Source organism: Sphaeramia orbicularis, chromosome 21, assembly GCF_902148855.1.
Source record: "Sphaeramia orbicularis chromosome 21, fSphaOr1.1, whole genome shotgun sequence".
Classification (NCBI taxonomy): Eukaryota; Metazoa; Chordata; class Actinopteri; order Kurtiformes; family Apogonidae; genus Sphaeramia; species Sphaeramia orbicularis.
In genome coordinates, this window is record NC_043977.1 from 8,385,262 (window position 1) to 8,411,802 (window position 26,541).

Consider the following 26,541-nt stretch of genomic DNA (forward strand, 5'->3'; position numbering starts at 1 on the left):
TGTTGGTTAATTGTATGTTTTATCATTGCTATATACTTTCTTTGGTTCAGTTTTTTCTTTCTAAAGTGTTTAATTGTTAATTCTTTATATTATTTATTATAGTGCACTCATACTCTTATTTATTACTTCTTATAATGTTATAAAAGTATATATTTAACTAATATATATATATATATTTAAATATTATGCTTCTTTCTGTAACCTCCGCTGCTGCTGTTTGCACCAGGACACTTTTGCAAACCAGATCTTTAATCTCAAGTCTTTTTAGTAATTTTTCCTGGTTGAATAAAGGTTCATTAATAATAATAATAATAATAATAATAATAATAATAATAATAATAATGATGATGATGGTGATGATAAAAAAAAAAACTTCATATAACGTAATTCAAATAATATAATAATTAATTAATACAGTAATAGCATTGCATTTTTCAGTGAAAATCATGTATTTTCCTATATTTAAGTCACTGATGATGTTGATGTTCATTAAACCTCAGTAAATTCAAAGGGTATTATATCAAAACAAAGAAAAATGATGAAAGAGCAACTTTTTCAGTCAAATCTCTCATTAACTGAACATAAACCCAGTGTGTCCATCCACTGTCATTGATCCAACTTCATGGGTTTTACTGGTGAATCAGTGTTGTAGAAGATGACAGTGTTTCCACGGTAACTATGGAGCCTCTGAACGTCCAAATGGGTCATATCTGATGACCATGAAAAGATGAAGAACTGTATTTTACACCAATTATTGACATGCATTGATAGGATTAGTGGATCAGCAGGTATTAAACAGTTCAGATCAGTGGATGCTTTAGGTCACTGGTGTTTTTTCAGGTCTGTTTTACAGGTTGGTTGTAGTTGGTTGTACCTCGGCTACATTTCATCAAAGGTGATGATTAAATACCGTTTTCATGTTCTTATTTGTTCTGTTATTGTTTGATCTCCAGGTTTGTCTTAATAAATAGTGCAGCCAAGTGGACAAGTCAAGGTAATGTGCGCAAGCGATAGACAATAAATCCATGAATTTACACTAATGGTGTGTACACACTTTCCTGTGGACACATCCTGACACACAAACACACACACACCCACAGGAACCCGAGTAATTAGTCAACAGTAAAACAACAATACTGCACATTCAGGTCTCACGGCTGCAGCCCCATGAGGCCGGTTCAGGGGTTTGGCAAACGCCGCTCTGCCAAATTTCCCCTGCTTTTACTGCAGGTTTTATTTCCCTTCTCGGCAGCGTGGACCGGCTTTAAGAGCGCCAGCAGGGAGGAGGTTGACTGCATTGTTTATCATTAAAACAACCTAAAAGCATGGCAACCAAAATAGAAGCCCAGGACAGGCTCATGGTAATCACACAGTCATTCTGAAACACCAAACACAGGCAGTTTCAGTAAAGCTATGTTTCTGTAGTCCAGGGGTGTCAAACATACGGCCCGCAGGTCAAAACCGGACCACCAAAGGGTCCAGTCCGGTCCATGGGATGAATATGTGAAAAGAACAATTAGACTGAAGATATTAACAATTATTTTAGTTCAGGTTCCACATTCAGACCAATATGATCTGAAGTGAGTCAGACCAGTAAAGTACAAACATAATCACCTATAAATAATGACAACTCTGATTTTTTTCGCTTTGTTTTAATGTAAAAAAAAAAAAAAAAAAAAAAAAAAAAAGGCAAAATTATGAGAATTTTTACATTTACAAACTACTACTTACTTACACAAAAAATGTGAATAACCTGAAAAATATGAACAACCTGAAATGTCTTTTAAAAAATCGGTGTTATTGTACCAATATTCTGCCTGTTACTAAATTTTTTATGTATTTGTAGATCTACTGTGATCTGTAAGCAAGGTTCTAATAGTTTTGGATTTTTCATTATAGTTTAGTTTTATGTAGTTCTGGCTTTTTTTCCCCCTGTAATTCAGTTAGTTTTAATTAGTTTTTAGAGCAGGTTTGCTAGTTTCTATTAGTTTTTGTTTTCTTTTAAGTGCTTAGTTTTAGTTTAGTTTTAGTTTCTTCATATCTTTTCTCTTCTTCTCCGTCATACTGAAATAAATCCCACATAGGACTCTGCTGCTTTCTCCCAACTTTAGTCTCCATGTTTCCAGGCAGAGTGGGGACCAGAAGATGACTGGAAACCACAAGTTATGAGAAGTGACGGACTGTTAAATATCATATGGTGCCACCAGCTCAAATTGCTTGAGGGAAATAAATCAATTTCATATCAATCTGATGTTGACAAAGACAAAAACTATCCATAATTTTTATACATTTTAGTTAGGTTTGTAAGCACACAATACAGTTTCAGTTAGTTATTGTTTTTTTCTTTTAATTATAGTTTTTATTTATTTCAGTTAACGAAAATGTTTTTTCAATTCTAATTTTCGTCATTTCGTTAGTTTTCCTTAATGATAATAACCTTGTCTGTAAGCTGCAATGTACACATGGAAATGATAAACTGAGGCGTAATATTGTTAAAATTGCACTTATTTTTCTTAAGAAATTTCAGGTTCTTCATGTTATTCACATTTTTAAAGGATGGTTTGAAGACGTAAACTTTTTCATCATGTAATTTGACTTTTTTCACTGTTATTATTTTACTGGTTGAGCCCACCTCAGATCACACTGCGCTGAATGTAGAACCTGAACTAAAATGAGTTTGACAGCCCTGGTTTAGTCCGTTCACCTTTGATTTTCATCAGTTTAACCCTTTGTGGTCTGAGCCTATTTTGGCTGTTTTTCAACCCATAAAGACCCAAATATCCACCAGTGACTTAAAGCATCTACTATTTAATACCTGTTGATCCACTAATCCTATCAATGCATGTAAATAATTAGCATAAAATACAGTTCTTCATCTTTTCATGGTCTTCAGATATGACCCGTCTGGGCATTCAGAGGCTCCGTAGTTACCGTGGAAACACCGTCATCTTCTACAACATTGATTCACCAGTAAAACCCATGGAGTTGGATCAATGACAGTGGATGGACACACTGGGTTTATGTTCAGTTAATGATAGATTTTTACTAAAAAAAGAGAGAAAAAAGTCACTTTTTGTTGTGATTTACATGTAGTTGAGTTTGAAGTAAATTCATATTCTGAATAAATCTCATGTAGAAAAGTGGTTTAGTGGCTTTTACAGATTCTATCAACGTAAAATCACATCCTCCTTCCATATAAACAATTGGCTTGTTTTTGTTTGTTTGTTTTTGCATTTTTTGCTTGTTTTAGGGGAAAAGAATCTTCTTGTTTTAATATTTGTACAAAATGTGTCAAATGTAAATTTAACAGTATTGTTGTTCGTTTAACCCTCAAAGATTTAAACATCCACGGCAAATAACAGTGGATGGACACACTTATTTTATGTTCATCTTTACAAAATATAATGAATTTGTTCTTAAAGTCTTTTGTCAGTTAAATTCAGGCTCCATGCAGATTTTAGTTTTTTATCTTATCTTGCATCTATTATCACTTTATTGGAGTTTTTCTGCCCTGTTTTACACAACTTCATTCTTTGACTCCACTGTAATTCAGAGGGAAACATCAAACTTTTGGTCAAATAAACGATTTCTGACAGCTTTATTTCTAATTTTACGCAATGCATACAATAACAAGCTTTATGGTTATATTCAGGGTTACTTAAAGAACAATATTAGTGCATTAAAGGCAGATTCAGCAAAATAAAATATTTGAATGACTGCTGTGCGTGTACTTGTGTTGTATTCTATCTACTCTCCTTAAATACTAATGGGACAGACATAGAACTCTAAATTAGACTACATTCTGCTGTGGTTTCTTCCTCTCGCAGCTCAACAAATGCACAGAAGTGTTTTCCATGCCTTGTTAATAACACTCCCACTACTGACCACACACAAGTGCAAATGAACCGGCAGCTTTAAACAGGCTGCTGTTGGTTTTAATGGAGCTGCGGTCCACGTCTAATGGAGCTCAGTTACATGGCGCTGTGTTAAATATTGTGTTGTATTAAACTCTGCCCTCCTGTTGTTCTTCTTCCCAGAGGGCAGTGGGTCTGCTCCTCCTCAACGCTAGGCCTGATGGGAAAGATCTCGATTAGATTAGACCAGTGGTTCTCAGTCTTCTTCTGTGGGCCCCCCTTTTGGAGGACGAAAAATCTCCCGGCTACCCTCAACCCCAACAACATTGTACCAGTGGTGAGCTTATAACTTTTGTTGAAAGAAACATCAATATTGTAAAAATTATTTTTGCTTTTCCTTGAATAACTTGTTGTGCAAATTAAAAATATCTTAGATTTTTGCTTGAATTATATAAATAAACTCAACCAGACTGCTCCTGAGACAATGTTTTTCCAAATAAAAATAGGAAATGTGCAATTATCTCACAACTATGATAATAAAGTTACCTATTTTTTAGAACAACAAACAAATTTTGGTAACAAAGATGAACATTTTAACAATATCAGTGGGTCAATGAGCCTGTTTCCATGACACATCTCAGAACACTGAAGTGCAGAAACATGTCCCATGTGTCTTTTCCAGTCCAGTCCTTTGTCCATTGTCCAAACCTAAACTCTTTGTCTAGTCAAGTGACAGATCACCATGGCGGTAGATTGGTTTGGTGTTCGTCCCTAAAATGAGTCCAGGGTGCTCCAACGCTAAAACATTAGTTCCACCTGCTGCATGTCTTAACCTGAAAAAAACAAAACAAAAAACAAACATCCAAGAGTGATCCCATGACCCCACTGGCAAGCCTTCATGGCCCCCTTAAGGGGCCTGGCCCACAGTTTGACCAACACTGGATAGACGGCACTGATGGTTGACAGTATACGGTGTTGTACCGTAAATGTGACAGAGCATCACAATGAAAGGAATCCATCCATCTGTCCGTCCATCCACCCATCCATCCATCCATCCATCCATCCATCCATCTTTCCCTCTGGAATAAACTCACTAGCCTCATAACATTAATGCAACAAAACCATAGATGAGTGCAGCTAATCTGTAAAATGTAAAAATAAATAAATAAATAAAACCGACATTTAAAACTAACTGTTAACTGAGTAGAAACATTTTGACAGTGCTATTATTCTTTTCATTTTTTATGATACTATCTGTACAGTCCCCCTGAAAAAGTACATTTCATGACAAATTCAGGTGGATCACAATCTAAGATCCCAACCATACCTGAAGGTTTTTGTAAAGTGACCATATATGAGCAGTTGTAAGAAAAAGAAAAGGAAAGATAAAAATAGAGCCTAATTGCGATTCATTTCCTGAGAAAGCAAATGAAGCTAGTGTGATGTTCAACAGATGTTTCTTCTTCACTGGTGAGTTGCTGATGTATTAATGAAGGTATAAAGTCACTGTGGTGGGTTGTTATGTTTGCTAAGTGTGCAAAAATAATTCTGACCTTGTATGGACGAATCAAAATGTTACGGATATTGACGACACAACTGTAGGGAAAAACAGTCAAAAGGAGGTGATTTATGGTTTAATATGGCTTTTTAACTCGTCAAAGACTAAACCAAGTGTGTTGACAAAAACAATATTGACTGACTGAAAGTATTCTCGTACATGACTGCCCCCTGCTGTTGACAGCCTCAGTCAGGTTCTGAATCGAACCTGTAGCTTCTTGCACTTTTTCATGCAGCACATAACTCTGTAACTGTTTTACATGGATGCACTGGTACTTTTACTTTAAGATGTCAATAGAACCTCCATCACCAGATTGGATTCAATTAATACTATGACAAAGAGTCATGTTTGACAAATCAGAGCTCCTGAAACTGAGAAAAATAATGTTAGCTTTGAAACTTTATAGTTCATCATTACTAATTAATTGTATTATTCTGTATTTTTTATGCTGTAATCAACCCTTTCAATCAGTAAACATGTCCTAAAAGTAACTTAAAAACATAACTCAATAATTCATCTGTGACTTTACTGTTGCCACTTAATTGTTTTATTTATTGTCTCTTCCACCCCTTGCTGTTTATAGTTATAGTCTACATACATGTTATATATATATATATATATATATATATATATATATATATATATATAGATATAGATCTATATATATATACAGGGTGGGGAAACAAAATTTACAATGAACATTTAGTTGTTTTTTCTCAGCAGGCACTACGTCAATTGTTTTGAAACCAAACATATATTGATGTCATAATCATACCTAACACTATTATCCATACCTTTTCAGAAACTTTTGCCCATATGAGTAATCAGGAAAGCAAACGTCAAAGAGTGTGTGATTTGCTGAATGCACTCGTCACACCAAAGGAGATTTCAAAAATAGTTGGAGTGTCCATAAAGACTGTTTATAATGGAAAGAAGAGAATGACTATGAGCAAAACTATTACGAGAAAGTCTGGAAGATACTATTAAAGAAGAATGGGAGAAGCTGTCACCCGAATATTTGAGGAACACTTGCGCAAGTTTCAGGAAGCGTGTGAAGGTAGTTATTGAGAAAGAAGGAGGACACATAGAATAAAAACATTTTCTATTATGGAAATTTTCTTGTGGCAAATAAATTCTCATGACTTTCAATAAACTAATTGGTCATACACTGTCTTTCAATTCCTGCCTCAAAATATTGTAAATTTTGCTTCCCCACCCTGTGTGTGTGTGTGTGTGTATATGTATATATATATGTTTGTTTGTAGTTATACTCTATGTTTATAGTTATATTCTATTTCTTTCTTTCTTTCTTTCTTAAATATGTTTTCTACTTTGTACCTGTTGCACAGAGGTCCTCAGAGTTTTGCAGTTTCAGTCTTCTGTATGTGCTGAATATATGACAATTCTGACCACAAGGCTGATTTTTGACTTTAAATAAAAGTGTTCAATAATCTGTTACTCCTTCACTAATTTAATATTTGAGCCTCCATGAGAAGGCGAGACCAGTAAAAACCAACAAAAAGCAGTGTCACAGGATCCCTGCTGAGGGAAACTATGTGTTGGGTGGGGAACAATAAAAGACAGGAAGTACCTGGCCATCCCAAATGCTAACCACTGCAGGGCTGAATGAAACATTGCTGTAAAGTTAGTGTGAAATAAAGACATTGAGCCTGCTGTTGATGGCTGTGCAGCGGCGGCTGTCACACAGGAATTCGACACAGTGAAGTAAACAAGCAGCCGACGTGGATTCAAAGCATGGGAACGGCTGTGTGGCGCTCACCATCGACCACATGCTGAAGTCTGCTCCACCACAGCCGCTCTGTTCAAGTTTTGCGTCTCGTTGGTTGGTTGCTTGCTTGGTCGCGCCGCTGGCCGTGTAGGCCTCTGTCAGCACATGCAGCCTGTGGGTATGGACGTTAACTGGCCATCAGGGGAGAGGGTGGAGGAGGCAGCGATAACAGAAAACTCTGGAAATTAACTCAGCTTTGTGTTTTCTCACGCTTCACATGTATTGTTAGAAGGACGTATTTGATGACATTTAGGCCATTTATTGTGTGTTATTGTTCTGAAGACGTTTTCCTCACTGTGTTTACTTATCCAACAACAAAAACTGTTTCAAGACTCACGCAACAACCACTCAAATAAAGAAATTTGTTCTTAAAGATCTATATTCAGTAAAGTATTAACCCTCTGATATCCCACCCATAGAAGGCCTTCTATTAACACCAAAAGCATGTATCCTGTGCAGCACCATAGTAATGTCAAAATATTTTTCATACAGTTTGTTTTTAACTTTTTTATATTTAAACTTTTTTTTTTGTATTTCATCAACTTGAAAATAACAAATACTCAATAACTGTCATATTTTTAACTCTTTAAATGCCATGTTTGTAATGTAAACAAACCATATTTTATGATGCAAAAAACACCCAAAAAACTTTTTAAAAATTAAGAAAATAATCAAGAAAATGAATGAATGAATTAATTAAAAATAATGACCAAATTAAGTAGCAATGAATGAAATACTGAACAAAATGAAGACAATCTTCAAGGAAATGAAAAACTAATAAACAAAAATGAACAAAATAATGAACAAAATGAATAAAAATCAATACATTAACTACAAAAGCACTCAGAGAACACAGACCTGCGCCAAGGCAGCTCACGCCCCCCCCCCCCCCCCCCCCCCATCACATTTGTTCCTTGTGCTAGTATCAACATTTCCTGAAATTTCATCCAAATCCATCCATAACTTTTTTGAGTTATCTTGCACACAGACAGACTGACAAACAAACAAACCAACACAGGCAAAAACATAGCCTCCTTGGTGGAGGTAAAAATATAAGGAAAACATGGCTTATTTAAAAAAAAAAAAAAAAAAAAATTACACACACACACATAAATGTTAAATGCTAAATGTGTCAGTGTGCATTTTGTACTCACTTGGTAGAAGAGTGTTAGAGTAGGAAATTAACATTGTTTACTATGTGCTGATATTAGTGGATGGGTCAGAATTACAAAAATCATGCAAAAATGAGCAACCTTTGAATTCTGACCTCAAACAAATAGTGAAAAATAATATGAGCTTTTATAACATGAAGTGCAAAGTGTGCATAATATGCTCACCTGGATACTGGAAGGTTCAAAATGACCGACTTTCTCTTTACATCAGAGCTCTGAAGTTCTGCCAAAGATGCCAATGTATTGGATTATAGAGATATGAGGTGAATTTATTTTCAGCATCGGGCTGGGGGATTTATGTGTGCACTAGAGGTTAGTGAGTCACTCCGCCGGTCTCCCATGGTAACGAAAACTAACCCCACGAGGCCTCTGAGTGACCAAATGGGATGAGAACCATTGAGAAAGAACTTTGGGTGAAAGTGAGTCGATGATAAAAAGCTAGAAGCTCTGTTGACAACACAAATCGTACATGATTTGTGGTTTTACTGTGGCTGTTCTCAGTCTAAAAACAGAGCTAAGCTAACAGAGCTAAGCTAACAGAGCTATAATGTAAACTATCAGCTGATGCAACATGTGAAGATTATACGACACATTGTTATCTTAGCCACTGTTAAAATGAGCATCTATGGGTTTTAGTTTGAAGAATAAAACATGATATAATAATACAGATGTGTGGAGACAATTTAAGTTAATTTCATCCTCACTTTTTGTTGAGTTTTACCATCTTTACCTTTGCCTAGGAGATAATGTTTTTGCTGGCATTGGTTTGTTTGTCTGTCTGACTGTGTGCAAGATAACTCAAAAAGTTATGGACAGATTTGGATGAAATTTCAGGAAATGTTGATACTGGAAAAAGGAACAAATGATTAAATTATTAAATTTTGGTGGTGATCGGGGGGGGAGCACTAATCTGCCTTGGTGGAGGTTTGCGCTCTCTGACTGCTTTTCTAGTTTATACTGGTTTTACTAACTTTTAGTCCATTAAAACCATCTCTTACTTTGTTTTTTTCTATACTTAAGCCTAGTTTGACCATCTTTAAGTCTGATTTAACCATTAAATAGTTTGGTTTAATAATCTTTTTATTTCATCAAATTTTCTATTCTCTTTTTTGTTTATCTTTTATATTGGTTTTAACAAGTTTATGTGTGTTAAAACCATCTCTTAGGCTGCGTTCAGACTGCAGTCAAATGTGGCCAAAATCAGATTTTTTTTGCCCATATGTGACCTGTATCCAATCTGTTAAAGACAGTTTGAACAGCACAAATTTTTTCAAATCCGACTCAGGCCACTTTCAAATGTGGTCCTAAATCCGATACGTATCTGATATTTTGCAAAGCGACTCCAGTCTGAACGGTCAGGTCGAATTTATCCGACCTTTACTTCATTGAAATGCCCAGGAGGAGCGGAGGGAAAACATATTTACTTCCATAAACACAGCGCGTACCTGCGTGGTCACGTATTACGTCAGGACCTCTTTTGTGCATGTGGGTCACTTCAGGGTCGCATTCAGTTCAGACTGAAAACTGATAGAAGTCACATTTAATATGTAATATGAACAAGCACACAAAAAAATTGGATTTCACCAAAAAATCTGAGTTGTGCATTAAGACCTGCTGTTTGAGCGTAGCCTAAGTTTGGTTTTAATATACTTTAGTTATAATAAGCACCTATGAGTTTTAGTTTGAAGAAGAAAACTTTATGATATCATAATACAAATGTGTGGAAACAATGAGTTTTATGCTTTTTCAGTGAGTGATACAGTATGTGGATACATAGGGTTGATTCATTAGCGGTTTTGGCTTGTCTTAGTGTGTTCTGACACCAGACTGCCCCCTGCTGGTCAGAGTTTGTTTGGTTTTTTTTTTAATATTTTGATTAATTACTATCATTATATCTTATTCAGATCACCATGACCTCAGTGCTGATGGTCCATGGGGACCTTTAATGGAAACTCACTCACTTACTGCTCTTCATGTGCTAATTTTTGTGTTAACTCCTATTGCTAATGCTAGGTACTGTGTGTATTATGGGTAAAATGTGCACACTGCCTTTCCCTACAGGGGTGATTCAAGTGAGTTCACCTTTAACATTTAAAGGTAAAGATAATATCTGCTGCGACCTGAGCCAAAACCCCTGACCTGAAAGACAGGAACATCAGGATTAGTGAAGATACTGTGGTGTAATTTGTCACTTTATGGGACATTTGTCATTTGCATGCACAGCTTTGGGGTGTTTCCTGTGTTTGTTTGTTTTTTTTTATTTTTTTGTGTAAATATGTATTTTTTTGTGCCCTCTAGTGGTGAAGTTGCACATTGCAAATAAATAAATTCAGATAAACCATATGTAAATCAGTTTGTTCTTCTTTTCAGTGTGAATTTGACACATTACACCATGGAAATGTCAGAAAAACACGAGAGCACAGGTGTTATTTTCGTTATAAATTCAATCATAGGAAAAAGAAAATACTTGAATAACTGGATAAAATTAGAAAAACTGCAGAAAAAAAGATGTGCAGCTGTGACAATGTAACATGTTAAACCACTCTGACAGCTTTAACAGCTCATTTTAGTCGTTTTTCTTCTGCTTCGAGGTGTTTTTCGTCAATGCTGCTGCAGGTCGCTGCAGAGGTTTATCGCTCACTCATGACAGATGGAGTGGTGTTACCGCCTGTCGCCATGGAGACCATTCATACACTAAGCTTTCCCATCATTCCTCTGTAAACAGTCATGTTTATCTTGGGCATGATGAACTTCCTCATAACATCTCTGCACCGTTCACACAGTCTGATCTAATTCTGTTTCCTTCATTTCACTGAGGAATTCACCTTCAGTCCACACATTGTTCTGTGATTTTTGAGGTTTGTTTATTAAAATTGTGATTTTTCACAATCAGAACACTTTATTAACCTCAGGGGGAAACTGCTGTGTGTTACAGTTGCTCCATTCAGGTATAATAAAAGGTAGCAAGAGAGAATATATGTATGTATGTATGTATGTATGTATGTATGTATGTATGTATGTATGTATGTATGTATGTATGTATGTATGTATGTATGTATCTATCTATCTATCTATCTATCTATCTATTGATAATCCTTCTTCTGCAACTTTTTATTTTATATATTTAATATTGACATTCTATATTTATAATATATTTCTATATTTTATATGCACATGCATATATATGTATGAATGTATATGTATGTGTGTATATAAACACACACACACACACACACACACACATATATATATATATATATATATATATATATATATATATATATATATATATATATACAGGTAGCTATATACATATTTAAAGCTTTAAATCAATGTCAATATCATGTACTGCACACTCCTTACTTTATAATAATAATAATAATAATAATAATATTTTTTTTTTTTTTTTCATTTTTAGGTACTTTAACAAAATTTTATCATTTTTATCTTCTCTTTATTTTTCTATTCTATTAATGCCTATTGTCTTGTGCTACTGTAAATTTGAATTTCCCCCTTGGGAATCAATAAAGTATATCTTATCTTAAAGATAAAAACATATTAACAATACTTTAAAGAAATATACATAAATACGTGTGCTAAGGTTGTCGTGTCAACTAGTTTCAGTCTAATTTCTGGTGTTTTTGTCGTTTTATTTGTTTTGTATCTGAAACAGCCAGGAGGAAGATCACACAAAGGCAGGAGAAAAGTGAAGTGAGCAGATATTTCATGTTTTCAGGAGGCGTCTGGCTGCCAAATGACTGTGGAGGCTTTGACATGGAAGCTCCGACTCTGACACAGGATACGCTTCAGCCTCGGGTTACTACCAACAACATCTACAGACCAGAAACTACGGAGATACGGAACAGAAACAACAAAACATTCAACACAAACGAGTCCAAGAAGTGCATTCTTCTTCTCCTCTCTAAAACTAAACTGTCTTAACTTAATTATTGTCAAGTTTTGCTACTTTTTTTCAAAATATTGTGTCCATGTTCTTTCATTTTCCTAATTGTTTTCTCATTTTTGGTCATTTTCTTGAGTATTTTGTCTGTTTTCTGTTTGATTTTGTTCATTATTATTATTATTTTAATTTTCTTTAATATCTTGTCCATTTTCTTGATTATTTTGTCAATATCTTTACTTTCTTGATTATTTCATTCATTTTGTATCTGGACTGACCAATGTCTATGAACGACATGAGTGTCTATTATTATGGATTTTATTATATTAACATGATATATAGTGTTAATGCTGTAAAGTTTATTCTATTATGGTGTGAGTTGTTTATTTTCATGCATTTTTATCTGGTAAACAGTTTGTAACCTTGTTCTGAAATTACTTATAGACATAGAGATATTTTTTTCCTTCATATTAAATGCCTTTTTCTGATTTAATGGGGTTAATAGGGTGCATGTAAAGTCTGATTTTTATTTTTAGGCTAAAATAAAGTTAATTAGGTTGTTTCACTGCTGTCGAATGTGAATTGGGTCAAATGGTGGAGTTAAGTGAGAGGTTACATCAGCTGGAGGTCAATGTCCTTCAAAAGTAAACAGTAAAGAACTGTGAATTTTCTGCTCAGATTGTGTGAATAATACTATTGTGTGACATGAAAACCTGGTGTTAAGTGTCATGAAAAGTGTGTCATTCTGTCGGTGTGTCATGTTTCTGCTTCCTGAGAGTCGTCGCTGTCGGCGGTGACTCATGTTCGTTGAAATGCTGAATGTACAACCTGCTGTTGATCCGACTCCACTCAGATTAACCGTTTACACGGATCAGGATTAGATCCGATCCAGATTTTTATCTCACCGGCCGATGAGGTACTGTGAAGTTGCAGAGTCGTCATCATCGTCATCTTTGTAATCTTCGTCATTGTCATCTTTGTCGTTGTCACCTTCCTCTTTGTCATCGTCATTGTCATCTTCGTCATTGTGATTTTCGTCACTGTTGTCGTCATTGTCATCTTCGCCATCATCGCCATCATTGTCATCATTGTCATCTTCGTCATCGTCATCTTCATCATCGTCATCATCATCTTCATCGTCTTCATCATTGTCATCTTCGTCATCATTGTCATCTTCGTCATTGTCTTCGTCTTTGTCGTTGTCATTGTTGTCTTCGTCGCCATTGTCTTCATTGTCATCATCTTCACCTTCGTTGTCTCCATTGTGTTTGTTGATGCTGTCTTCACAGTTGTCTTCATCACCGTTGTCTTCATCGTTGTCGTCTTCGTCGTCTTCATCGTTGTTGTCTTCATCGTTGTCGCCTTCGTCGCTGTTACTGTTGTTTTCATCACCGTGGTTTCATTACTGTTGTCTTTGTCACTGCTGTCTTCATCGTCGTTGTCTTCATCACCATTGTCTTCATCATCGTTGTCATTGTCTTCGTTGCTGTTGTCTTCGTTGCTGTTGTCTTCATTGCTGTTGTCTTCGTTGCCATTGTCTTCATCATCGTTGTCATTGTCTTCATCCTCGTTGTCTTCATCACCGTTGCCGTTGTCTTCATTGCCATAGTCTTTGTTGCCGTTGTCTTCGTCCTCGTTGTCTTTGTCATCGCTGTCTTCATCACAGTTGTCTTCATCATCATTGTTGTTGTCTTCATCACTGTTGTCTTCATCTCCGTTGTCTTCATCATCGTTATTTTCGTCGCTATTGTTTTCATCCCCATTGTTTTGCATTTATTATGTCACCTGTTGCCACTTATCTTAAATATTCAATCCATTTTCTGTATTATCTTGTCAAATTGTTTACTCTGAAGATTATTCCATTCAGGTTTGTTTAAATTCCTGGCTGTGTTCATTATTTTGTCTGTTTTTGTTTATTTTCTTGATTATTTCGTTAATTTGTGATCAATTTCCTACTCGTTTTGTTCACTGTCTTTATCATTTTGTCAAATTATGCCTCTCATATTGAACATTATTTCATTTTCTAGATTATTTTGTTTATTTCTTTGAATATGTTGTCCATTTTCTTCCATTTTCCTAATTATTTTTTGTAATTTTTTTACTCATTTTGTTTGTTTTTGTTCATTTTCTTGATCATTTTGTCCACTTTCTCTGATATTTAGCTATTTTTTTTGCAGGTTTTCTTGAATATTTTTTGTTAATGTAGTTTCCCATTCTTCTACATATTTATTTTTTTCATCTTGTTCATTAACTGATTGATTGAGCATGTTGTTGGTGTGTTGTTTATTTGATTTATTTTCATTTAACAACATTAAACCAGAATGAATTAAATAAGTGTCCTGTTTGTTCTTAAATAAGTGTCCTGTTTGTTCTTATTCTTACTGACTTCAAAGTTATTTTTATCATTAGATTGAATCAGTTGGTGTTTTTGGAACTTCCTACACCTCTGTACACATTAACCCTTGCAGCTTTAGACACATTTTAATGCTTTGTACTTGTTCTGCTCTGAGGTTTTGAACGCAGGACTCTGACTTGTGACATTTTACACCGCAGTGTCGTGACTTTCACTGAACTAAAGGATATGAGTCGACTTCCTCCAGCTCTGCTCCAATGTTTCCCCACCAAGTAAAAACTCTGCAAACAACAAGTAAAGAGCAGATCACAAAGAGTCCAGTCCACCTTAACCAGCTCTGACTTACAGTACATACACATTTCCTGAAAACGCCCCGTGCAGAAAAAAAAAAAAAGAAAAAGAAAAAACCAAGACAGAGACGCACTCCAGTGACTCGGAATTATAATAATAAGGCTGTGTTGTTTATCTAAAGAAGAGGGGCTGGACGTTGGTTCAGATCTGCAGCCTTCCCTCGGCTTTTCCTCCCCCCTCCAGTAACTTTTTCTGCTCCTTCTTCCAGTCTGCTCTTGCTGCCTTTCCACCGAGCCAAGGTCAGCGGCAGTGACCGCCCACAGGAGCTGTCAGCGCGGCGTCGGAGCTCCACGGTGCCCGGCCTCTGTCCCACATCAGCCTCCGTAAGCTCCAGGAAATAAAGATACCCGGACCGACACCGTTACGCACGCATAGAGTAGGAATAAGAGGACGAAAAGGTCAGCCTCGGAGGAGTAAATGAGCTAGAACCGAGTTCAGCTCACGTCCAGTTTGTGAACTTTACGCGGAGTGACACCATGTTGGGAAACCCGGGGACGTACGCGAACAAGAAGAGGAAGAAGCCCGTCCTCAAACAGTGAGTAAACGGCGCCCAGAGCGCTGCGTTTTAGGACCGAGCTGGGTGGCCTTTGTGTCGGCTGGGGTCGAAGAAGTTTGTGCGTAAAAGTGGTTATTGACAAGAGTTTTGTGGAGGTCACTTCCATTTTCATTAAATAATAAAAAAAAAGTGCAAAAAAAGTGGACAAACTAGACCGAATAAAGCTAGAAACCTCAGTTTAGATCTGATGAAAGAAATAGAAAAGTAGAAGAATATGAACTTTAAAGTGCAAGTAAATGCGTAAAATGCGTCCTTATTCTGGTTGCGTTTCTCTTTGGAGCCACTATGACTGGATATGAGCAGGAAATCATATCATATTACCATGCCGTGACTACTTTGTGCAAAAAAGTACCAAAAAGTTACACAAGTCCTTTCCTAAAAGTGCGGGGTTTTTTTGGGGTTTTTTTTTTGTTTTGTTTTGTTTTTTGTTTTTTTTTTTGGTATGAAATGTAACGGAGCATGAGTTACAGTGTTGCGTTCACTGTCAAAGCGTGAACTTGGTGTTTAAAACGGTGTAAAAGCGGCTGTAACCGTGCGTTAGTGCGCGTTTGTGTCGCTGTGTGGTTGTGTTGATGTGTTCCGAACAGTTGTGGTCTCTTCTGGATCCGATGTGCGCAGTTTTTTTCCTTTTTTTGGACTACCTTAAGAATGCGTCTAGCTCGGATCTGGCATGGATATCTTACCCTCGCGCATTAATCACAATCAAGTCGGAGAGTCGGCTGCTGCTCTCACGCGATGCTCCGAGGAGGGCGGGGGCGCGCGTGGTGGGAGGGGGAGGGGGGGCGCGAGGGCTCCGGGCTCTCACTGTGTTATTGTAATCCGATCCGGCCTCGCGCTGTTTGACTTGTGCGCAGGGCTCGCGGTGCGCCTCTGCCTCCTGTTCTGTCCATTTCCTGCGCACTTGAACACACCGCGGACCGGACCCACATTCAGGACCTGGACCCACAGTCTGGGAGTCTATTTGTCGCAGGTTATGCATTAATAATGAAGGAGGTATCGCCGTCTCAGCGCAAGTACCAACATGTTTGGAGTTTATTTTAGGATTTTGCGGTTGGATCTGGTCCAGTTTTTTCTTCTGAATGAGACTGAAATGCAATCTGTGGTAGTGATGGGACTTTTGGCTCTTTGAAGGGAGCCGTTCACTGAAAAGAGCCGTTCCAAAGACTGGCTCTTTTATGTTTTTTGCATTATTTTGAAACAGCAATGTTTTAATGACTAAATAGTCTACATGTGATGATTGACATTACATTTTAAAGGTGTTTAATTGGCACAGCAGTAAATGTTATCTTACCGTAAAAAAGAGTAGTTAGTTCAAATGTGTGGAATAAATCCATGACATGAGAGGTGACATTAGGCAAATGACCAAACACATCATGGTGCATTATGTGGACTAGTCTGTAGCCTAAAAATGAAGAAGAAAATAAAACATTTTCTTATGAAATAACATTTCATTCTCCTCAAAACAAGAACAATAAATGTGTGTAAACATATGAAAAAAATTGCACCAAACACAACAGTGATTAGTCACTGCAATTACAGTACTTAAATACCTAAAAAACTGTAGTGCAAATAAAATACTTCATGTAACATTGCAAAATACCTGATATCTCTAATGTAAATATCAAAATGATACCACATCAGGAGTTCCCTCCCTTCTACTCTGTATTTAAAGCCAATGCCTCCCCAGTAACGCTAAATTGACAAGCAATCGGACACTCCCTCCTTAAAAAAATAAAAATGAACAGCTCTTTACAAAGACTCGGTTCCCATTGTTGGTTTCAAAGAGCCGTTCAAAAGATTCGATTCATTCGTGAACGTCACATCACTAATATGTGGATCTGTGTCGGTCCTGTCACAGCCTGATCTGGATGTAGGGCTGGTAAAAATCTACAAAACCAACTCCATGATCTAACATTTTAACTAAAACTAAACCACAGTGCAGATTACGGTGCAGTACTGTAGTTCCAGCCACTCAAACCAGTGTTTCTACATGAAAATAAACCTTTTAAAGTACTGAAGTGCTCATTTAACATCAGTAAAAAGTTTGTTCGTGCAACAGTCGTAGCCAAAGGTTTGGACAAAAGTTATTAATTTGCCAATACAAGTCTTCAAAATTTATAAAGTTAGTATAATTGTTCTTCACTGTACATCAGAAACACACGAAATCGAAAACAGCTGAAGGTAGAAAAGCTCAGAAAAACAAAATTTCACCATCACCATAAAGTCCATCAAAGCCAAGACCAAGTCAGGACCATAACATGTGAAAGACTGAGATGAAGACCAGACCACATACACAAGGGCATTATGGGAAGAAATAAATATTGGCTGATATCACCAAAGTTGGTCTAACTTTAACACTGGAATAACCAATGAATAAACAGTGGTTCAGAAAATGGATGGATTATTATTATTATTATTATTATTATTATTATTATTATTATTATTATTATTATTATTATTAATAATAATCATAATCATAATAATACAGTCATACAGTTGAATAGAGTTGTTGTATATGAGATGAATCAAGAGTTGGCAAATGTTTTACACAGAAAAGGAAATATTTCATAGTGATAATGTTAACAAATAGACCAGCAGATTAAAGATATTCCTGCAGTTGTAACCTTGAAATAAAATTCTGAGACTTTTTTCTTCAGGATCTTCACAAAGTTCTCATTCTGACAGATCACAAGCACTATAACACCAATGTAAACTGACCAAATTTACCTCATTAGTGTTGAAATTTGGCATCACATGATACAAATTTTCTGTCCAGGTGGGTCCTGAAAACTATTGACATTTAGTGTTTTAGTTTAATTCTGTCATTTAGGACTAGACTTAAGACAACAACAGCCACAATTTGCAAAAAAATGTTTTGTCTCATGTGATGGATTCATGGAGGATGACTAATACTGTAACTGCAACAGGAATGCTAGAAAGTTTACACCACAATAATACAATTGGAAACTGGAATTGATCAATAGGAGCTTGAACGTGAACATTTATCTGACATTTTTTAGAAATAGAGGTTGACCCAGGAAATAGATAGAGGTTGACCCAGGAAATAGATAGTGGTAGACCCAGGAAATAGCCAGTATGCGATTGGAAGTTGACTATGACAGTTGAACTGAACATCAGAGTAATGGATAAATACATCTGGACCTAAACTTATGAACTATCTTGGTCAAGTCAAGGTGTAATTTTTCTGGTTTTGGGCTGTTATGCTTGCATCACTTAATTAATTACCCATCACCCACCACTGGAGCCATGTTCAGTTTGTTCATTCATATATAAAACCTCTCGGTCACATCTATTAACTGGTTTTGAAGGATCCACTACATGCACTGCCAGCTGTTTCTTTCTTGTCGGTTTTTCCAAAGACAAAATATCCAGGTAAAACACGACGATTTGGACAAAGAATTTACAAAGATGTCTGGTGTAATAGTTATGTCAATTATTGATGATTTTCTTGATTAATAGATAGCTTTGGTTGCATCGGCACAGAAATAGAGACAGATAACTACATAGAGAAGCAAAATGTGACGATGCAATGTATTATTTAACATCTTGAAGACACTCGTTCTGCTACTATAAAAGATATTCAGAAAATTATCATTATTATGAGTGCTGACATGACAGTATTGGCTAAAGAGGGTTTAAATGTAAGAGATAAAAGTCACTCCCAGTTTCATTATTTATTGCTAGTTTGATATTTTTGTTCACATTTATCGAGCTCAGGCTTTTTCCAAGGCTTAAGTTCTCTACAAGTTCCAACATTTTCCCTAATTTTATGGAAGATTTAGGTGCACAGGAGGAGGTTTTGGAAGAAGAAAGTACTTCAATAAAGATATATAATGTCCAATATGAGCAAAAGTGATGATAATGGAGGAAAACTGCCCCAAACTTGTTAAATAGGTCCATTGGGGACCAACCGCCTCCAAAAAGATCTGGGAAAAGTCCTTGTAGTTAGTCTTGATAGTTTCCAAATTGGTTTTGGCTTAAACAGTGTCCAAATACTGCTGTGCTTGAACCTCAGAACAGTTGGGAAAATCCTGGATCTATTACTCTGAGTTTCATGTTCAGTCATTGGTCGTGTTAGTTGCTCAGGTCGACACTTGTCTGGGGTTTTAATAAGGTGAAAGTTAATTTTAGATGTGCAGAGATAGATTTTATTGCCAATTCTGGCCCTTAATTAGTACTCAGGGTAGAAAGTGTTATCGCACTGGTGTTGAAAGTCCACTATTGGTCTGTTTTTGTGTTCACTGGGCATATAGACCTACACTGGACAAAAGTATGTGAACATGTTGAATTCAGGTGTTTCTTTTCTAACAGGGGTCTGGCATACAAAACAATAATGACAAATGTCAGAATATAGTTTTATATTGGGATAAATATCATTGCATTGGTTAGTTTGGTTTAAATTGTTATATTTGCTTCCAAAATGCCGTAAATTCTCTTAACATTGATTTTTTTTATGGATGTTTATAAATTATCTTGACAAAAGTATTGGGACACGTCATGTCTACAGCTGTAACATGTCCTGTTCATGCTCATTTAAGATATGAACATCAATATTTAATGGGAGATTTTTCTTCCTCAGTGAGATCTGAAGAAAGTAGATATTAAGCTGTGGTAGAAAATTATTATTTACAGTCAGGGCTTGAAAAATATTTTAGAAATTCAGAGGTAAAAAATTTAAAATCATAGTCATGAATAAAAAAAAAAAAGCAAAAAAAAAAAAAAAAATCATTTTATGATATATCAAGTTATGTAAAAACCATCTCTGAGGCATTTTGGAAGCAAAGATAACAATTTAAACCAAACTAACCAATGCAATGATATTTATCCTAATATAAAACTATATTCTGACATTAGTCATTATTGTTTTGTATCGCAGACCCCTGTTAGAAAAGAAACACCTGAATTCAATGTGTCCACATACTTTTGTCCACATAGTGAATGTGTTATAATATGTGTTTATTCTGCTAATTGATTCCTTGCCAACGCTCCTCCCTTGAGTTTCATTTCCAGATGCAGAAAGCAGCTGCTATCTGCCAAAAAAAAGAAAAGAAGAAAACACTTGAGTCAACCCGTCCAATCCATGCCCAAACCAAACAGAAAAATGCACACCATCATCCTGCAACACGTCCGTTTATTTACAACAAAACCTGATTTCACATCATCCTAAACAGGGATTCAGTGTGAGTGTGCTACAGTGTGTTATGTGCAAAGGCATGTCTGCTTAGAGTAGAGATCTGGCACACTGCAAATAGACTGTTCCCAGTATAAATCCCAAAATAAAAAGGTGGACTGTGTGCAGACATCTGTGTTTCTGAAGATGCAGGGCTGTGCAGTCGGACTGAGGTTTTCCTCAACGACCAGCTGGGTTCGGCTGCACAAAGGCACCATTGAGCCCGACTGTAAAAAGCTGTGGTCACTACATCAGGGCATTCCATGGCAGATATGTTCATCCAAATTCTCTGTTTTACGGCCTGGACGCCTGCTCGTGCATTTCACTAGAATATTACATAAAGTACGTATCTCAAATATCGTTTTATTGAATATGGACTCAACTTTAACCCTTTATCAGGTAAGTGACTAATTTTGGTCATTTGAGCACACATTCACATTACAAGACTTTGACAGAATCAGTTCCAGTGAGGACAGTGAGTCAACAATCTCAAGTCCAAAGTGGTCTCCAGGGTCTGTAAGGTCCAATGTGGTCTCCAGGGTCTGTAAGGTCCAATGTGGTCTCTAGGGTCTGTAAGGTCCACCTCTGCATGAACAGTGAGTGGACCTGCTTTGTTCGGTAAAATGAAGTAATGGTACTAATGTAAGGAATGATGTTCAAAGGGATCATGTGGATGTGGACCAGGGTCTGGATCAGCACTTACATTGGTCCAGTGCTTTACAATTGCCTGCCAGACTCTATTGGGAGCAATTTAGGGTTCAGTGTCTTGCCCAAGGACACTTCGACATGTGGACAGTTGGAACCAGGATTCAAACCACCGACCCTTCGGTCATTGGACGACCCGCTCTACCAACTGAGCCACAGCCACCCAGATGTCAAATCATTACATCTTTTAACACTTTTTAAGGTTTAATGGGTGTTTTTTTTGCTCTCAGTGAAAGTTAAGGGATGGAGAAAGATGAAAAAATTGGCCACACAAAAATTATGTAAAAAAAAATGAAGAAGTTACACAAGAGGAAAACAATGTCAACAATGGAATAAGGTGAACATGGATAGTATAACACAACAAAAACAGTGTAATAGTTGGAGACAGACAGATATGCAGACATAGATAGATAGATAGATAGATAGATAGATAGATAGATAGATAGATAGATAGATAGATAGATAGATAGATAGATAGATAGATAGATAGATAGATAGATAGATAGATAGACAGACAGACAGACAGACAGACAGACAGACAGACAGGCTGGCAGGAGGTGTGGCTGTAAAAACATTCCCATGAACAGTGGCCTTTTGTTTCATTGTTTTCTAAGAGGCATCGTCTGCAAACACCAACCTCTAAAATCCACCATTTTCAGTAGAAACGAGTTGACTGGATTCAGATCCAGGGTTTGGTTACGGAGGAGAATAATACGTTTCATGCAAAAACCAGGAATGTTCTCTCAGTTTCCTATTTTCTCAGCATGAGTAGAAACACACAAAACTCAGAGAATGAAGCGAACGCATGAAAATCTGCAGAAACACGACGAAACAAGGCTGGAACCCTTCATCATCCTGTTCTCTGTTCTCTTCTTTTCCTGTTCCGTCTCCTAATTTGCAGTTTTGTTTGTCAGCAGCCAAACATGTGGACTGAAAGCTGCTCATGGTTCTTGGCCAGTAGGTCATGTAGGTGTGTGAATGTGTGTCAGAGTCCGTGAGGCGTTCAGGTTCACGGCGCTGCTGCTGTTCAACCCGTGACCCACAGCGAATCAAGGTGGAAAAACACTCCTGAATGCAGGCTTTTGTTTGTCTGAATGTCTCAGCAGTGAGATCAGTACCGGTCCTGGTCCTCAGAAGGTACAGCTCAGGTACCTGACACAAGACAACAATAACCAAAAAGATGCAGTTATAGAGATACAGCCAACATAGTGGAAAAACAAGAAGATTACAATTCTAAGTCAAAAACCAAGTAAAAGTGTGTAAGAAAATATCAGTTGATGTTTGTAAACTATATGGACAAAAATATTGGGACACATCATGTCTACAGCTGTAAGATGTCCTGTTCATGATGAATTGAGATAATAACATCAATATTTCCTTAAAGTTTAATGTTAGATTTTTCTTCCTCAGTGAGATGTGATGAAAGTAGATGGTTAGTTGTGGTAGAAAATTATTATTTACAGTCAGAGCAGGAAAATATTTAGGAAATTTTGAGGTAGAACATGTAAAATCATAGTCATGGATAAAAAAAAAATCAATGTTGAGAAAAATTAAGTCAAAACCATCTCTGAGGCATTTTGGAAGCAAAGATAACAATTTAAACCAAACTAACCAATGTCATGATATTTATCCCAATATAAAACTATATTCTGACATTAGTCATTATTGTTTTGTATCCCAGACCCTTGTTAGAAAAGAAACACCTGAATTCAACATGTCCACATACTTTTGTCCATATAGTTTATATACAATACTATATTACAATACACAGAACATGATTCCAAATGAATACATTAAATGTTAACAAAGTGCAGAGACATGTTGGGAAATGATTCCATAACCTAAAATGATGTTGACATGTGGAGGAGAGGAACAAACGTACTGAAAAATCTCTTTATTTTTTCTTTTTTCTGCCTTATTGTGGTGGTGGTTTTCATTGTGTTGCCGTGCGTGTGTGAGTCATTGTGTGTAACTGTGTATCTTCTGAACCATCGTCTTCATCATGTCTTGACTCATACAGACTCACCTGCAGAGTTTATGGTGGACTCAAACCGCCTGTTGTTCTGGGTTTTTCTGGGTTTTTCTGGGACTTAAAACCAGAGGAGATGTGGAGTTAAAACCTGAACCCAGGAGCGGGGTCATTAGAGTTAAAGAAAACTGAGACTAAAACAGAAAAAAGGGAGAAGGACAGGTTTAAAGAAGAGGAAATACACATAAAAATACAATACAACTGATTGTGAAGTAGTCAGTTAAATATGTTAAAGCTGCGTATGACTTTTGTCACCAATTTTTCATCAAATCTGTAAAACCTGAATCATAGCCTAAGTATCACGAATCTGTAAGTCTTTTCCGTGATTACGCACCTGAATCTCATCCGTCACAGTGAACGATTTCAAAGTGTACTCCACCACAAACAATCCGTTTGTTTACAAACAGAGCCTGTAGGCCAGTCGGGCGTTTTCAGGAATTTATCGCGACGTGCATTGTGGGAAGCGGAGCTACACACAGCTGCAGTAGCAAGAGACAATGAAGCCATTTCTGTGTTTGTTGCCGCTGCAGCCATAACGCGGCTGCGTCCAAGAACTGAACCTTGAGGAACTCCATAACTAACTGTAGTTCACTGAGAGGATTCCATATTGATATTAACAAACAGAAAACGGTCTCTTAGATAGGATTTGAACCACATTAATGCAGATTCTTTAATACAAATTGATTGTTCTGATTGTTGCAGAAGGATGTGATGGTCGACCGTGTTGAAAGCCGCACTAAGGTCTAATAAAACTAGTATAGAAACCAGACCCTTATCTGAAGCAGTTAGAAGGTCTTTGGTAACTTTGACCAGTGCTGTTTTCTGTACTATGATGTTCCCTAAAACCTGACTGGAAATTCTCAAATCGACTGTTGGCTTTATTAATATTCTATGCTATTTTATACTATACTTTATTCTTTTTCTTTTTAGCAGCAAAAGGAGAAAACATCATGTTGTGTTGAGTAGAGCTGAGGAAACTGAAATGTACTTTTTCTGATGTATTTTTGTTTTCTCTGTTTCTTCTCCTTTTTGTTCTTTCTTCCTCCTTCCTTTGAGGATGTTGTCTTATTCATCATGTTATAAACTAAAAAACGACCCTGTTGCTCAAGAAAATATTTGACATATTAATCGTCAGTTACAGTAATCATTAGTTTCAGTTTTAATCATCGTCGTCTGAGTCACTTCGACTGTTTCGACTCCTAGAAATAAACCGTTTTCTCGTAAAAACCAAATGCACTGAAACTGAAAATTAAAACATGACTTTTTGATATGACCTACTTTTTCTCTCCTGCAGTAAAAAAACATCAGATGGGAGCGAAGTGGTCAAGTCCAATCCGTCCAAACGCCACCGGGATCGGCTGAACGGCGAGTTGGACCGGCTCACAGAGCTGCTCCCCTTTCCTGAAGACATTCGCTCTCGTCTGGACAAACTGTCGGTGCTTCGGCTCAGCGTCGGATACCTGAGGGTCAAGAGCTACTTCAAAGGTACCCATGGGGGTCTGGGTCTGTTAGGGTCTGGGTCTGGGTCCAGGTCAGGGTCCATTAGGGTCTGGATCTGTTAGGGTCTGGGTCAGGGTCAGGGTTCATTAGGGTCTGGGTCCATTAGGGGCTGGGTCCAGTCTGGATCTGGGTCTGGTCTGGGTCTGGGTCCATTGCGGTCCAGCTCCATTAGGGTCTGGGTCCGGTCTGGGTCTGGTCTGGTCTGGTCTGGTCTGGGTCTGGGTTCATTGGGGTCTGGCTCCATTAGGGTCTGGGTCCACTCTGGGTCTGGATCTGGTCTGGGTCCCCTAAAGTCTGGGTCTGGGTCCAGGTGCAGGTTTAAGACCCTGAACACACCATCTTGTCCTTCATTTTTTTGCAGGTTACTCATTATTTTATTCATATTCAGTTCACTTTTATTCTTCTTTTTATAATTTGGCCATGGTTTTGTTGATTTTTTTTTTTTTTTTGGACTATAGAGCTTATTTTGATCTTTTATGTTCATTTCACTGATTATTTTTTAGAATTTTTTGTTTGTGGCATTTTTTTTTTTTCTTAACAGATTATTCATCTCGTTCCGTCTCGTTTCTGTTTGCAGAGTGTGTGACAATGCAAAATGTTGGTTAAACAGGACAGCACGCATTCAGAAACACAATTGTTGAAACTGGAACTGGTTTTAGTGTCTCACACACACACACACACACACACACACACACACACACACACACACATGACAATGTACCAGCAGACGAGGGCAGGAATGAACGGCATCTGGTTTTAGGAAACAACACATCCTAAATACTCGTAATATCACCCCACCCTCTGTGTGAGAAACACCTTCCACAGTCCACAAATGCTTTTCAGGTAAAGAAAAGCGAGTCGACTTGTTTATGCTGCAACGGCTAAAGTTTTTTTTTGTAAATCATCTTAATGAAAACTGAAGTTCGACTGTGGATGAAAACTCCTGTTTGCTCACATCTTATCCTTTAATTTCCCTTAATAACGTATCTAGTCTAAACTGTTTGGAGTTCTCATAATGTGGTTTGGTGGAACCTTCAGGCACTGAGGATGTGAAAACCTGATGAGTCATGAGTGTGAGTAATTTATAGAACATCTCCACCCCCTGCAGATGATAGTTTTCCCTGGTTTTAACGGAGGTGTTGGCAGACGAGCTGCTGAGTAACAGGCCTCGCGTCTCCGCCATCGCTCACTTTTCTTAGAGTTATGGTTTCCTGTCTCGTTTTTTTTTTCATTCTGAACATGTTGAAGTTTATCTGGGCCACGTCTAAGTGCTTGTACTTTCTCTTTCCTGACCTAAAACAAGGCATAAATCACATAATGAGACTGAGTTTTCATCGACAAGTATAGGTTGGGTTATCTTTTACAGTGTGCATTGAATCTATTGACCTTTAATGATTCTAATGATCAGTTAAAGGTTCAATATGTAAGATTTTTTTGGTTGGTTTGCTGTGGGATTTTCTTTTGAGCAGCAACAACTATTCAAAAATCGACAATTTTTTGTTTGCTGTCTCTCATTTTGGGATTTTTTTTGTTCTTTTCTTATATTTAGTCCTTAATTTGGTTCATTCTCTCCTTATTTTAC

At 37.0% G+C, this 26,541-nt stretch overlaps 1 protein-coding gene across 1 annotated transcript in view; it reads left to right on the forward strand.

Annotated features, from left to right (window-relative positions):
* The first annotated feature begins 14,997 nt into the window (after positions 1-14,997).
* Positions 14,998-26,541, forward strand: part of LOC115412475 (aryl hydrocarbon receptor-like) — a 61,052-nt gene continuing 49,508 nt past the window's right edge. Inside the window, exons 1-2 of the mRNA XM_030125002.1 lie at positions 14,998-15,513; positions 24,754-24,944. Coding sequence (XP_029980862.1) covers positions 15,455-15,513; positions 24,754-24,944 — 250 coding nt within the window. The 5' untranslated portion in view covers positions 14,998-15,454. The remainder of the gene's footprint in view (positions 15,514-24,753; positions 24,945-26,541) is intronic.